A 15508-nucleotide genomic window follows, 5' to 3' on the forward strand; every position below is an offset into this window, starting at 1 on the left:
ACCCATTTCAAGATTGTCAGCTGGAACGTCAGCTCTCCCAGGGGAGGGACTTTTCCTGTCCTAATCCCCAGAACAGCACTGGGCACAAAGTAGGTGCTCACTAAAGCAACAGTTGGATGGTGACAACCCACGATCTTGAAGTTCCTGTTGGAAGATCATCTAAGTAATACCAACAATAGGAAATGTATTTATCCCAAGTCCAAGTGATTGGGCTATTTCCCTGGGAATATAAAGGCAGGAAGTGGAACCATAGTCACATTAGCAGAGCTCTATTGGGCAGACAAAATACTCCCCACACCTTACATCTCCCAATTCCCTACAACCTCCATGCCCAGTGGATGGGGAAACTGAGGCTGAGAGAGGCGTTGCGATTTGCCTGGATCACACAGGGTGTGATGGCGCGGCTGGGACTAGACCTGCCATTCTGGCTTACAGCTGATCTCTATTTTCTACTTCACCCCTTCTCTGCACTTGCACAGTGTTTTATGTTTATCACAATTGGCCTGAGAGAGCCTTAAGGGCAAGGGAAGATACTGATTCATCGCAGTATTGCCAGTGGTGCTTGGCACTTAGTAAGTGCTCAATAAATACTCATCAAACAAATTAATGGCCGAGTCCCAGCAAAATCCTTAAGTGCCTTTTGTTTTATGGTTTATTTTCTTCTATTTTTTTGAGCATGGTTCATTCAGAAAAAATATACAGGATGTTTAAAAAAAACAAAAACAAATTCAGCTCAGGAGAACACCCAATTCCCCAGTGTATGGGATAAAAGTGGGGTGGATTTGACCATGAAAAAGCCAAAGTCTGATGGTGGCCACGAGAGAGACTGTGTGTCCCAGTTTGTACCCGTTATAGATCATGTCTTGCCTGTTCATTATTTTTTGAGTCCTCTTTTCCTCTTTCACTCTCTCAACTGTCCTGTTTTGGATGATAAATTATTTGGGCTGTCTGCTCATGAAGTCTCCTGTGGCCTCCCCCGCCATTCTCTCCTCCCTCACCCTCACTCACTCCCCTCCAGCCACCTGGGCAGCTTCCCTTTTCCTCACACAGCAGGAACACTCCTGCCTCAGGGCCTTTGCACTGGCTGTTCCATCTGCCTAGGTTGCCCTTCCCTGGGGATACCAGCTTGGCTCTCCTTCCCCCTCTTTCGTGCTTTTTTCTTTTTTTCTTTATTGTCTCTATTTATGTATTCTTAATTTTTTATTGATATACAATAGATGTACATATTTTCAGGGTCCATGTGATAATTTAATGCATTCATATAGTTTGTTTCATCTGGTCTTACTGGAAGGATTACAACCTTTCACCTTGACAATCCATAACCCCTATAACTGCTCTGTTCTCTTCTGAGCTCTCACCATCCTCCAACACCACCTCTAAGGAAGGGGTCAGCAAACTACAGCCCATGGGTGAGCCACCTGTTTTAGGAAACTTCAGTTTGACTGGTGCAGAGCCATGCTCATTCACATTTTTTTGTGTGTGGAAATAGGATCTTGCTCTGTTGCCCAGGCTGGAGGCAGTGGCATCATCATAGCTCACTGCAGCTTCTAACTCCTGGGCTCAAGCGATCCTCCTGCCTCAGCCTCCTGAATAGCTGGGACTACAGACGTGTGCCCTCATGCCTGGCTAATTTTTCTATTTTTTGTAGAGATAGGGTCTCACTATTGCCCAGGCTGGTCATGAACACTTGGGTTCAAGCAACCTTCCCGCTGTAGTCTCCCAAGGTGCTAGGATTACAGGTGTGAGCCACCATGCCCGGCCTCATTCACTTAAGTGTTTTCTTTGTGGTTGCTTTTGTGCTATGACAGCAGACTGAGTAGTTGCAACAGAGACTGCATGACCCACAAAGCCTGAAATATTTAATGTCTACTATCTGTCCTTTAGCTCATTGATCATGGCTCCACTAACACGTCAATTCCTGGGGGCCTAGAAGAGTGCCTGTATACAGTAGGCATTCAATGAATGAGTGCCCCAAAGTCGAATGCTTTGATGCTGGCCAAGACAAACATCTATGAGGCTTAGTTCAAAAATCAGTTCCAGGTCAAGCACGGTGGTGCACACCTGCCAACCCAGCACTCTGGGAGGCCAAGGCAGGAGCACTGCTTGAGGACAGGACTTCGAGACCAGCCTGGACAACCAAGTAAGACCCCTGTCTTTACAAAAAAATAATTTAAGAAAAATTATCCAGGCATGGTGTCATGCCCCTGTAATCCCAGCTACTTGGGAAGCTGAGGCAGGAAGATCTCTTGAGCCCAGGAGTTGGAGGCTGCAGTGAGCTATGATGATGCCACCGCACTCCAGCCTGGGTGACAGAGCAAGACCCTGTCTCTACCAAAAAAAAAAAAAAAAAAAGTCAGTTCCAAAACCCATTAGTGACCACTTGCCAACGGACATGCATTTGTGAACATCAACTAAGCATAGTTTTGCTACTTTCCTAATTGAGATTAATCAAGAGAGAGAAATAGAGAGAAAGAGAAATTCACAGAGAAAGGTACAAAGAAGGGAGACGGAGAGGGAGAGAGGGAAGGAGGTGGGGGGTGGAGGGGGAGAGAGAGAAAGAGAGAGAGAGGGAGGGAGAGGGAGAGAGAGAGAGAGAGAGGGAGGGAGAGGGAGAGAGAGAGAGAGGGAGGGAGAGGGAGAGAGAGAGAGAGAGAGAGAGAGAGGGAGGGAGAGGGAGAGAGGGAAGGAGGTGGGGGGTGGAGGGGGAGAGAGAGAGAGAGAGAGAGGGAGGGAGAGGGAGAGAGGGAGGGAGAGGGAGGGAGAGAGAGAGAGAGGGAGGGAGAGGGAGGGAGAGGGAGGGAGAGGGAGGGAGAGGGAGAGAGAGAGAGAGAGAGGGAGGGAGAGGGAGAGAGGGAGGGAGAGAGAGTGAGAGGGAGTGAGAGGGAGGGAGAGGGAGGGAGAGGGAGGGAGAGGGAGGGAGAGGGAGGGAGAACACATGCAAGAATGAAAGAGACAAAGAAAGAGTCAGAGAGAGGAGGATGAGGGCAATGAATAGTGCCCAGCACTGGGTTCAAATCCTGACTCTGTCACTCTTGCCTAGGGGACCTTGGCAAGTCATTTCACCCCTGTGAGCCTCAGTTTCCTCATCTGGAGGTGGAGCTGAAGATATCTCCCCTTACAAGGTTATTTTATGGATCAACAGACACGCAAGGCAGAGGCCAGGCACACACAAAAGTGCCCAGCTAATGGCAGCCAAAGATTAACACAAGGCGTCGTGGTCCTGCTAGGACCCCCTTCTTGGTCATAAAGGGTCCAGGCCAGGGACCCTCGCCTGTCTGCCCCTCCTCCCTGGGAGTAACTGAGAGGGAGAGAGAGAGAGTAGGTCCTGTCACCCACACAGCGACCCCAATCTGCCTCAGCCCAGCTGGAGAAGAGGGCGTTGGGGACCTTCTCCTGTGTGGGGTGGAGGCAATTTTTGGCTTTTCTGAGCTGTGTGGGGCACATATGGTGAGGGGGTCCCTGTGAAATGGGACCACCTGTCACTAGAGCAACACAGAGCCAGTGAGCTTTTGTCTCCAGCAAACAGCCTCAGCACAGTGATCATGGGGTTTCCCATCCCACCCCGTCGAGCTCAGAGAACTGGCCCTCGATCCCGTTGGCTGTAGGAGGCTGTAAAATGGCAGAATCTGAGGGAGCTGATATTAAGTCAGAAAGAACTGGGTTCTGACCCTAAATCTGACCCTCAGTTTCTTCATCTGTAAAATGGGGATATTCAAGGGCTTGCCTCAGTGGGTTTTACCATCAAGGAATCATGGGCTGATGCCTGGGGAAGTACCCAGGTGAGGGCAGCACAGGGGAAGCAGCTGATTGTTCATCATGATTCTGGAAGTTTGGAGGGGGGCTGTCCAGTGGGCATGGGGAGCCCTGTGGGTCCCCTGGAGGCTCCAAGTCAGGGGCAGAGATGGGCTGTGTCAACTGAGGTTTGTTTTATAGCAGTTAGATGTTAGTTGGACCTCACTTTTGGCACAGAATTTCCAGTAAACCTGCATTAGTAGCCCTTAGGCATGGACAGGCATTCACTCCCATACCGGAGCCTTAAGGGTACAGGTTCACCTCACTGTCCAGCCAGTACCCTAATCCTCCATCCTCAGGAGGATGTTATAAATCCCCCCTGCTTTTTTTTAAGAGATAAGAGTCACGCTCTATTGCCCTAGGATGGAGTGCATTGGTGTCTTCGTAACCCACTGCAGCCTCGAACTCCTGGGCTCAAGCGATCCTCCTGACTCAGCCTCCTAAAGAGGGCTTGGCAACCGGGGGACTACTGAATTTTAGGCTGGGTAACTGGTTGTGGTGGGAGCTGGACCAGACACTGACAATGAGAACTTTGGTTACTTGTAAAACTGTCACCTCCTCTGAGGGTTTTTCTAGCCACAGTAACTGCAGAAGCGACTTGTGAGATTCCCTTAGTCTCAGCTGGTGGGGGTCAGGAGGAATCTTTGGGGGTTTGAAGATAGAATTCAGGAAGTCCGTGAATTTGGAGAGAAAATAGTTACCCCTGTACTTCCTCTCATTTCCACCGGAAGTGGGGCATTTTCTTCCATTATAAAGGGAGGTGGCAAACTGCAGCAGTCTAGGCACAACTGGTGACACCCGTCACCAAGAGAAATCACATATGTAGTTCACAGACACCATGGAAAGTCTTTTAATCTTAGCACTCCCATGAAATTATGGTATTATCTGACCTGTCCCTGGGTCTTGTTACTGATATGTTATCAAAGATCACATCTCTTAAACTATGTCATAAATTCTCCCTCTTTTTTAAGAGATAAAGTTGTGCTCTGTTGTCCTAGGATGGAGTGCAGTGGTGTCTTCATAGCTCACTGCAGCCTCCAACTCCTGGGCTCAAGCGATCCTCCTGCTTCAGCCTCCCCAATAGCTGGGACTACAGGCATATGCCACCATGCTTGAATAATTTTTAAAAACATTTTTTCATAGAGATGGGGTCTTGCTATGTTGCCCAGGTTGGTCTTGAAATCTTGGGCTCAAGTGATCCTCCTGCCTCGACCTTCCAAAGTGCCGGGATTACAAGTGCGCGACATCCCACCTTGCCATGAATCTTTTACAAAAAGAAATTCTGATAACAATCTCAATACATTTGTCTTCCTCCAACACATCATGCCTTTTATTTATAACTTTAAAATCATGGCTCAAGAACGTTAAGAACCTGTGAGGTAGTGGACCCTCCTGTTTCTGCTCTTCCAACTTCTCTGCCTCAGACTTTAGTGAGAGTTTTAAGAAATTGTTCCTCAAAAAATTACCTCCCCTCACTCTTTTTCTCTTTCCCTCCCTCCATCCCCTTCTCCCTTTCCCTTTCCCTGTCTCTGTCTCACTGGGACCAGCTCAGGGCACAGGGAGGAAGAAATCACAGGCCTTACATCCTGGTACTCTGCTGCCTGGCTAGGTGACCTCAGGCAGGTCTCTCGACATGTCTGAGTCTTATTTGTAAAACGGGGACTAATAATCTCTCCTTCACAGGTTTTTTTTAAAAAAACGAAACTTCAGACTTTATTTGGATTGTATTTGTTTTTCTACTAATGTCCCCCTTTCCATTGCAGGGTCCCACATCGCCTACAGTTGGCATGTCTTAGTTTGCTCATCTGTGACCATTTCTCAGCCTTTCCTTGTTTATCTTGGCCTTGACAGTCTCCAAAGTATCTTATCTTGCAGCATAGCAAGACCCCATCCCTACAAAAAAATTTTCTTAAAAATTAGCTGGGCGTAGTGGTGCACGTCTTTAGTCCCAGCTACTCAGGAAGCTAAGTCGGGAGGATCGCTTGAGGCAAGAAGTTTGAGACCAGCCTGGACAACACAGCAAGACCCCATTTCTACAAAAAATAAAAAAATTAGCTGGGTGTGATGATGCATGCCTGTAGTCCCAACTACTTGGGAGGATGAGGCAGGAGGATGATTTGAGCCCAGGAGTTTGAGGTTGCTGTGAGCTATGACAACACCACTGTACTCTAGCCTGGATGACAGACTGAGACTCTGTCTCTAAAAAATAATAATAACAATAAAAGAAAATAATAAATGGAGTTTTCTGTAAGGAAGGTTTACCTCTTATTCATTTATCTTGTGCATTTAATAATAAAATAATAAGAGTGATCATTTATTGTTGATACATTAATCCATTAATCAACCATTTATTTATTTTGGTGTAGACTCTCTCTGGACAGATTATATAAGATTAAGACACCCAGAACACTGGGTGCCCAAGTAACGTTCATTCCCCTCCCTTCCTCTCTGTCTCCTGGTCTAGGAATGACCAAAAATCTTTTTTTCCTCCTAAACACAGAACAAGTTTCAATATTTCTCCTGATTATAAAGGTAAATTGTGGCCAGTTATGGTGGCTCATGCTTGTAATCCCAACACTTTGGGAGCCCAAGGTGGGAGGATTGCTCAAGGCCAGGGAGACCAGCATGGGCAACATATCAAGACCCCATCTCTACAAAAAATAAGAAAAATTAGCCAGGTGTGGTAGCGTGTGCCTGTAGTCTCAGCTACTCAGGAGGCTGAGGAGGGAGGATTGCTTGAGGCCAGGAATGTGAGGTTGCAGTGAGCTATAATGATGACACTGCACTCCAGCCTGGGTGACAGAGTGAGACCCTATCTCAAAAAAAAAAAAAAAAAAGAAAAGAAAAGAAAAAGAAAAAAGAAAAAAAAAAGTAAATTGTACTCATGGTAGAAAAATTTGAAGGTGCAGAGAAGTATGGGGAAAATAAAGATTCCTGAATCTCACTACTCAAAGGTCATCTTGGTACAGTGTCCTCCAGGTTTTTTTTCCTTTGCTTACATTTTGATATTTATACACTTGAGATCACAAGGCTCACCTTGTCTTAATTCCTTTTTCAAAAGTCACTTCTCACACTCATCATTGTATGGTGAGCATTTCCCTGTATCCTTAATATTCTCCTAGCAGATGATCTTTAATGACTACATAATATGCCATCATATTGAGGGACCATAAGGTATGTAACCAATTCCCTGTTGTCAGGCTTTCAGTGGCTTCCAGTTTTGTTCTGATTTTATAAATAACTCTGGGATGCACATCCTGATATAAACCTTCGACAGCATCATTAATTAGTCGAGGTTAGGATTTCTTCAAAAGACACTTAAACCAGGATGCCAACGACAAAAGAAAAGAAACAAATCTAAAATCTGGAAGGGAACCAAAGACATCACGTAGTTGAGCTGCACCTGTTCTCCCTGCTGGGAATATTCTTCCACAAACACCTGCCTGGTTCTCTTCTTCTCTGCTAGAACGTCACCTCTGCCAAGGAGCCCTCCCTGATTGCCTGACCTACACTAGCCCCCACCAGCCATCATATGTCCTCTTGTACAGCTTTTATTCCCACTGGGCTTCCCACAGTATGCATTTGCTTACTGCATTTGCTCAGTGTCTCTCGCTTCCTGGGTAGTTCATTATTTATGGTGTTTACTGTTTGTGTCTGTCTCCCCTACCGAGGTGGGGACTTTAGTCTGTTGTCTTCATTGTAGCATCCCTGATCATCTAAACATGGCCAGGCACACACAATAGGTGCTCAATAAATAATGACTGAATAAATGAATGGATTTGAATGATACTAAGAGAAGAGATGAGACGCTAGGATTTTATTTTTGGAGATTTCTATTTTGTTTATTTATTTATTTGAGACACAGTCTCACTCTGTCACCCAGGCTAGAGTGCCATGGTGTCAGCCTAGCTCACTGCAACCTCAAACTCCTGGGTTCAAGCGATCCTCCTGCCTCAGCCTCCCAAGTAGCTGGGACTACAGGCATGTGCCACCATGCCTGGCTAGTTTTTCTATTTTTAGTAGAGATGGGGTCTCACCCTTGCTCAGGCTGGTCTTGAACCCCTGACCTCAATCAATCCTCCTGCCTCGGCCTCACAGAGTGCTAGGATTGCAGGCTTGAGCCACCACGCCCGGCTGTGATGCTAGGATCTTGAAGTGCTGCCCACCCAGAGGTCATGGGCGACCTCCACTGGGTATCTATGCCCATGGATTCCAAGTTGCTTGGAGCAAGTGGGTCTGGGCTTTCTGTGGGTCTCAACCTATGAGCTTGTTCTGAATTGAGTAAGAAAGTTGGCTGTTGACACCACGCCCACGGGCCTCAGCTCTCGCACCGATCACGGGGCACGAAGATTCCAGACATTGTGCCTGCCTGTGGCCAAAGAGGGTGAGATACTAGGACCAGCCTGGGCAGGCTAGCAGATGGCTGCCCCAAAGAGTCCCTAAAAGCAACAGCTCTGTCCTGCCAAGCAGAAACTCAAAGATTTAGCCCCTACACCCTGGCATTGAGAAAACCTACTGGTTGTGTGGGTAGAGGAGGGAGGGGTTGTCTTAATTTTGGAAACCCCCAGACGAGGGTTCTTGTGCAAGTAGTTTATTGGGGGGGGTGTTATAAATGGAATTGTGTCTCCCCTTCCCCCAAAATATGTTGAAATTCTAACCCAAGTACCTCAGAATGTGACCTTATTTGGAAATAGGGTCACTGCAGATATAATTAGTTACATAAGATGAGGCCAGGCTCAGTGGCTCATGCCTGTAATCCTGGCACTCTGGGAGGCTGAGGCAGGAGGATCGCTTGAGCTCAGGAGTTGGAGGTTGCAGTGAGCTATGATGACGCCACTGCACTCCACTGAGGTGACAGAGTGAGACTGCATCTCAAAAATAAAAAAATAAAAATATAAATATAAATAAATAAATAAGATGAGGTCATACTGGAGTAGGCTGGGTCCTAATCCAGTATGACTGATGTCATTCTAAGAAGGAGGAGGAGAGACTCAGAGACACACGAATGGAGGGCGCCGTGTGATGCCAGGACTGGGGTGGCGGACGCAGGTCCTACAAGTCTAGGCACACCGAGGATTGTTGGCAACCGCCAGAAGCCAGGGTGAGGCAAGGAAAGATTCTCTCCTAGAGCCTTTGGAGGGAGTATGTGGCTCTGCTGTCATCTTGAGCGTGGACTTCCCCAGAACTGTGAGACAATAAATTTCTGTTGTTTTAAGCCACCCAGTTGGGGGCACTTTGTCACAGCATCCTCAGGATCCAGGAGTTGATCCCAGGAGGCCCCAGGCAGGGCAGGGAAGGCGTGTTGGTGAGCAGGTTACTTTTGCGGGTAGCTGAAGCCCAGTGCCACTGGGGAGATGCAGGGCAGGGCCAAGTGCCTGGCGGGGAGGGAGCTGGGGTATTTATCCACTGACTCCTCCAAGCATGGGTTCTTGGCTCTTCCAAGGGGTGCCCCGTCTTGTCAGAAGTGGCCACAGCAGTCTGAGGGAGAGGCAGAGAGCGGCAGGTGATCACAGTAGAAACCCCCATTCTCAAGGATTTTGTGGTCTAGGTTTTCCCAACAGAAACCTCTTGACATTTGAGTTCGGATCATTCTCTGTAGTGGAGGCCGTGCTGTGCATCATAGGATGTTGAGCACCATCCCTGCTCTCTACCCAGCAGATGCCAGTAGCAATCTCCTTCCCATCCAGTTGTGACAGCCAAAAACGTCTGTGGATGCTGCCTAGTGTCCACTGAGGGCAAAAGCCATCCCCAGGTGAGAGGCTGTGCTCTAGGTATAAATTAGGGCCAAACTGCTGCTCCGGTTCCTACCCAAAGGACAAGAGTGGGCTGTAAATGCATGGAAAGTGCTGGAAAGCTACTCTGGGTGAGGGGCAATTACCAGTGGGTACGACCCCACAGCTCACTCTGCTTCCTCAGGCACTGCTGGAGTTGTTATGATGAAAAATCCATATATATTTCTAAAAGGAACATCATTTGGATTGTGGGGGTGGAAGATCTGGCTTACACAGAGGTCACCTGGGGCCAGGCTGTCTTCTAAATGCTTCATGTGTATCCACCTCGCTCAGTCCTCGAGTCCTGTTGGGTAGGATTGTGCTTCTCTCTTCCCATTTTGCACATGTGGACATGGAGGTGCAGAGAGGCCAAGTAACTTGCCCAAGGTTGCACAGCAAGGAAGTGGTGAAGTTGGGAGGAACCCAGGCAGGCTGATGCCTGATTGAGTCTGTGCTCTTAACCACTTAGCTTGCTTCCCCACAGGTGGTTCAGCTCTAAGCTGAGAGGCTTCCAGGACAAACAGCCCTTGGATGATGGTGTTTACGACTATAGAACCCTCTGGAAATTCATGGTCCTGCTCACACTTCCTGCATCTTACTCTGAACCCCCAGATCCTTTCTCTGGATGTCCAACCCTGTGACACATCTCCTGTCTATGTTCACAATTTTCCCAGTTTCTCTACTTCCATTCTCTCTCTGAGTTCTCTAACCTTCCCTGTTTTCTACTCTGTTTCCTTCCCAGGAAAGTTCATTTCCTCCTGAAGCCTCCTTTCACACCAGCCTTGCAAAGTAAAAACCTAGAACCCATAAAAATTCCCCAGCGAGCTTTGGCCACCTGGGTGTAACTCTTTGCCCACACTGTCTGCAGGTGACCCAAGAGAGGACTTGAGCTTGGAACTGCTGTCTGTTCCCAGAAATGCTACGCTCAGATGAGGTCTTCATGCAAAGTAGACCACCATGTGCCTTCCCCACACCCTTTATACCTCTCAATAAATTATCATAATAACATAGAAATCTACGTTGTCTACAATATGAACGACACTCTTGAGATGCAGTAACTTGTGCAGTGCGTGACACACACAACTGTTCATGTGCCTCCTTTTGCTGCCTACTCGCAAGCTGCACTCTCAACCTCAACCTAAAATGGGCCACTGATAAAAAAGGATTAGTTCTTGTAAATCCGCACCCCCCCCCATTTGGGATTCCTTAAGGAACATGCCCTGGGACCAGGGGGAGAGTTCAGCTTCTCTATGTACAGGAGAAAGCCACCTGAGCAGGTGAGGCCCTAGTCCAACCTTAACTGGCAATTTCAGCCCTTAAGGTAGGCAAAAGGAGACCTCCACGAGTCAACAGAGGGGTGTGTGTGTGTAGCAGCCCCACACACACTGCTGACAGGTTACTGGCTTGCGGCCATCTCACCTTGGGGCCCTCTCACTTGGAGAAGGTGTATAGTGTTGAGGGCGGAGGGGGCTTTAAAACTTGTACATCAAAATATCTATCAAAATTATAAATGTATTTAGTCTTTGACCTTGCAATCCTACTTCTGGGAATAGACACCCCCCCATCCTCCAGTTCTTTCTGCAAAAGTATGAAAAGAGGTACATGCAACATGGTTTGTAGCAGCATCATGTTTGGTGTTGGTGGACAAGAAACCATCCAAGCATCTCTCCCAAGGGGACTGACTAAATAAACTACAAGCAGACACACAACAGAATATTATGCAGCTGTACAAAAGATTGAGGAGACTCCATATGTCCTATAATGGAAAGGTCTCTAGAAGATGTTGTTATGAGAGAAAAAAAAATCAAAGACTAGAACAGCCTGTTGAGGATGTTGCCCTTTGGTATAAGAAAGAAGGGGGAGGATACAGATTTGATTATGCTGGTATCTGCATAAATAAACATCAGAAGGATAGTCAAAGGAACTAAAGGGATTGCATAAAGGAAATAAGGTGGGATGGAGGGAGGGACGGGTGTATTTCTTTTCAGATATGTCTCTAACATTTTCAAGATCTAGGACAAGAGTACTAACGGAGACCACATACTATGTGTAAATATTTTAAAGCTAACTAAATAAAACATGCTTTATGCTTGCACTTTACAAACACATTTTCATGAACACTCAGAAGGTCAGAGTGGAATTTAGTATCTGGACATCTGCACTGGGTCAAGGCGTAGGGGAGAGCCAGCCTGCTCCCTTTTCTTCCCACTCACAGCTCTGTCGTGCTGGAGGGGGCTCCGTGCACATGTGTGGGCATTCTGGCGTGCATGTCCAAGCTCCAGCTACATTTGTGCCAACAGCTACCCCTCCGACACCCTTGGCCCTTATGGGGGTATAAACAGACCCACAGAAGAATCTCATGCAAGTCCACGGAATCTGGGCTTGGGCTTGGGCAGGGAATTCCAGGATCCTGGATAATCCAAAGTGTTATCTAGAAAATGGGGCACAAGCTCCTGGTAGATGTATTCCCTCAACCCCATGGATTCCTTGCCCCACGGGAAGGGGCATGGTTGGAGCAGGGCCAAGTGAGCCCCAGGGCAGAGTACCCTTGCCTAGGTCTCTCTTTTATCCATGTCAGTGTTTGCATCAAACAACCTTGCCACATTCAAAAATCCAAAATTACATTTAAACACCTGCATGATGAAAAACTACATAGCATTTGTGTGCCCTCCAGACTTCCATGCCCTGAGAGGCCGTCCCTATAGAGTTCTGCTGATGAACCCCTGGGGTCTTCAAAGGCCCGAGCCTCTGACCAGCTTTCCTGGGGCCGTGTTGCGTTTGTCCCTGGGCTGCCTTTCCCAGTTCAGGGTCCCTCCCATTGCGGCTTCAGGAATCTCATTGGTCCCAGAGGGCCACCTCCCAGGGACTCTGGCTGTCCACATGCACTGTCCCAGAACCACTTACATTGTAGAGGAGATCAGTCCACCCTTCCATGGTGATGCACTGGAAAACAGTCAGCACTGCAAACAGTATGTTGTCAAACTGAGTGATCCCGTTGTTTGGCCCTTCCCAGTAGGGCTGACATTTGGTCCCATTGGGGCAGGTGCGGGCGGGTTCCTCTGTCCCACACGGTGCTGGAGACTCACCCTGAATGTCATCTATGAAAGGGAAGAGGAGAAAAGTCAGGGGAAGGAGCAGGGAAAACCAGCTCTGAGAAATAGCGACCCTATTGCTGCAAAAAATTGCTATTGGGACAAATGTTACCAGTCCCTTCGAAGAAATGAATGTTTGGCTTTGTTGACTGATTGTTTTCTATTTCATTAATTTCTTCTCTAAGCTTTATTACTTTTCTTTTCCTGTTTTTGGTTTTCTTTGTTTTGTTTTTTGCTGTTCTTTCCTAAACATTTCAGACGGATTAACTTTCTTTGAGGCTATAAATTGCCTTTAAGTGCAGCTTTAGCTGGATCTCATAATTTTTGTCATGTATTACCATTATTGTTCAAGTAACATATGTTCCAATTTCTATTATTATTTCTTCTTTGACCCATGGGTAATTAAGATGTACTTCCTTTAAAAAAATTTGTCAGGTATATATATAAAGAAAGAGAGAGAGACAGAGACAATAGTATAAGGAATCCATATTTACTGATCACCAATTTCAACACTTATCTTCTCCCAGCCAATCGTGTTTCACCTAGATCTTCTCCGAACACTTTGCCTTGCTCCTGGAGTCTTTTTAAAGCAAATCTCAGACATCATATCATTTCACCCATCAATAAGAGTCATGTCTCTTAATTTCCAAACATTTTTAGATTATCTTTTCATTACTCACTTCCAGCTTAATTGCTTTGTGGTTAGAGAATATGATTTGTATATTTTTTTCGGTTTTTTTGAACTCTGTCGAGATGAGCTTTACGGTTCATAATATAATCAGTTTTGGTAAATGTGCTGTGTGCATCATGTGGTTATTGGGTGCAACATCCTTCATACATCCATTAGGACACGCATTATTCTTCTTCAGCCTTGCTGATTTTTTTCTTCTTTAGATGTACTGGGCTCCGGGAGCTGTTCTGGGGGTGAGGGACACCAGTACACACAGTTCCTACCCTTGCCTAAGGGTAAGGAACAGGCGCTAAGCTTTCTCCCCAAATAGCAGGAAGCAGATTGTGAAAATGCCACAAGGAGAGAGAAACGTGCCAGTACTACGACACCCCTTTTGCTGGAAACACAAGACAGCTTCCTGGGAAGGTGGCAGTCAGGCTGCGTGCTCTAAAGGTCGGTCCGAATCCCAAGGTGTTTACTGCCGGGCTGGGGGAGGAGGGGAAGCTCCCATCCTGGGCGTATCCTCATTTAACCAGAGCGGTCCGAGAGGACTTTATTCAGTGAATGACACTTTTGAAGGTTTTTCAAAGAAGAGTGTGGCATTGTCCGACAAGAAAATAAATAGCTGAGTGTGTAAACTAAAGCTTCCTACTCCACAAAAATATATCTCAATGTCTATGCTACTGGCTTTGCAGCGCCAGTTCCCAGCCTCGGCTGAGCACACAGCAGAGAGAAATAAACCAACGCCAAACGAATGAATCTCGTGGGCTTTTCAAGCTCCGGTTACATAGGAACAAACTCTAAGTCTAGTCTAGCCTTACTAGACTAGTTTGAGTTGCTGGAACTGCCTTCCTCACTTATGCTGGACTTGGCACACGGGCTATTATTTAATAAATACAGGTTGGAAGGCAAAAATTTTTTAAACATAAAGCTCAGGGCAGAGGGAAAAAAAAATCCATGGGCTCTTATCATAAATGAGAACTATTGTTTGGGGAATGGCACCGCTGTCTGGAACCTTCTCTGTCTCCACCCTGTGTTCAAGTGTGGATCAATTCCCACTGTGTAGACCCTTTGTATTAGCCTAGTTAACACAGCCCCCGCCTCCCTAAATTTTGATATTTGGGCAGGGGGCAAGCGTGGATAGAATCACACAGTAGCTTTCACTGCTATAAATGGCTTTAAACGAGGGGTCTTGCCTCCTCTAACTATTTTGGAAGCTCTTAGAAAGCAGGAAGGCTTTCGACGTATCTTTGCTTTCTTAGCGTCTGGCACGGTGCTAGGCACACAGGAACTGGGCCCCCGACACTCAGGAATGCAACTGAGAACGAGTCTATCTTTAGCAGCTTTTGCCCAGAGGTGTTCTTGCTCCCAGCCCCCCTCAGCCCCCCAGTCACCAACACGAAACGCCAAACACTCGGAGGAGCGAGCGCTGCTTCTAGAGAAGCAGCCATGCAGAAGCGTCTGAGGAATTTGGTTATAAATACATTTTAAAATTAACCCGCTGCCTGGGTGTCTGTATATATCTGTCTCTTACTCACACATCTTATATTTTTAATCGTGAGCTTTTCAGTCTTTCTCCCAAATCGAGGCTTCCTACCCTCCGATTGCATCACCTACATCTGTCCCCTCTCAACCCCACTCGGACCCGAGCCAGCCCCATGGCCTCCTCTCTTCCCCTTTAGCTAGTCTTGGCTGGGGGAAAAAATAAAAAATCCCAAAACCTAGAATCCAGGAGTCCTGATTTCTCTGCTCATGGCTGATTTTTTCCAAGGGGCTCTGCCCTGTATCTTTCTCTCTCTCTTTCTCGCATTTCCGCCTGGGTGACGAGGCCAGGAGCAGAAATAGCTCTGCCTCAATTAACACCTTCTTCATCGGGGAAAGAAATAATTAGGACATTCCATATTGAGCAAACTTCACAAGCCCAGGAGAGAAGGAGACAGGAGGAACAAGAGAAAAAGAAAAAAGAAAAAAAAAACCATCCCAGCCATCTCGAATAAACCTTCCCCACTAGGTGTTCCCTCCCCCTGGGGAGGTCTGTGGAGAGGGTTCAGGGGCTGCTTCTGCTAATCCACCTGGTGGAGGGTCACTGGGTGGAGCAGGGGGGGCGGTGGGAAGCCACTCTCCGACAGAATTTTCTTCCATAGCTGCCTTTCCTAATAAGACCCTGAAATCTCTTTCCCTGC

General features: G+C 47.1%; 1 protein-coding gene across 3 annotated transcripts in view; it reads right to left on the bottom strand.

Moving 5' to 3' along the window:
• The window catches only part of CACNA1A (calcium voltage-gated channel subunit alpha1 A), a 227678-nt gene that overhangs the window by 102986 nt on the left and 109184 nt on the right, over positions 1-15508 (bottom strand). For all 3 annotated transcript variants that reach the window (XM_045550620.1, XM_045550624.1, XM_045550628.1), the window contains exon 6: positions 12468-12661. In XM_045550620.1, the coding sequence (XP_045406576.1) occupies positions 12468-12661 (194 nt within the window). The remainder of the gene's footprint in view (positions 1-12467; positions 12662-15508) is intronic.

This window comes from Lemur catta, chromosome 1, assembly GCF_020740605.2.
Source record: "Lemur catta isolate mLemCat1 chromosome 1, mLemCat1.pri, whole genome shotgun sequence".
In the NCBI taxonomy this organism is placed as follows: domain Eukaryota; kingdom Metazoa; phylum Chordata; class Mammalia; order Primates; family Lemuridae; genus Lemur; species Lemur catta.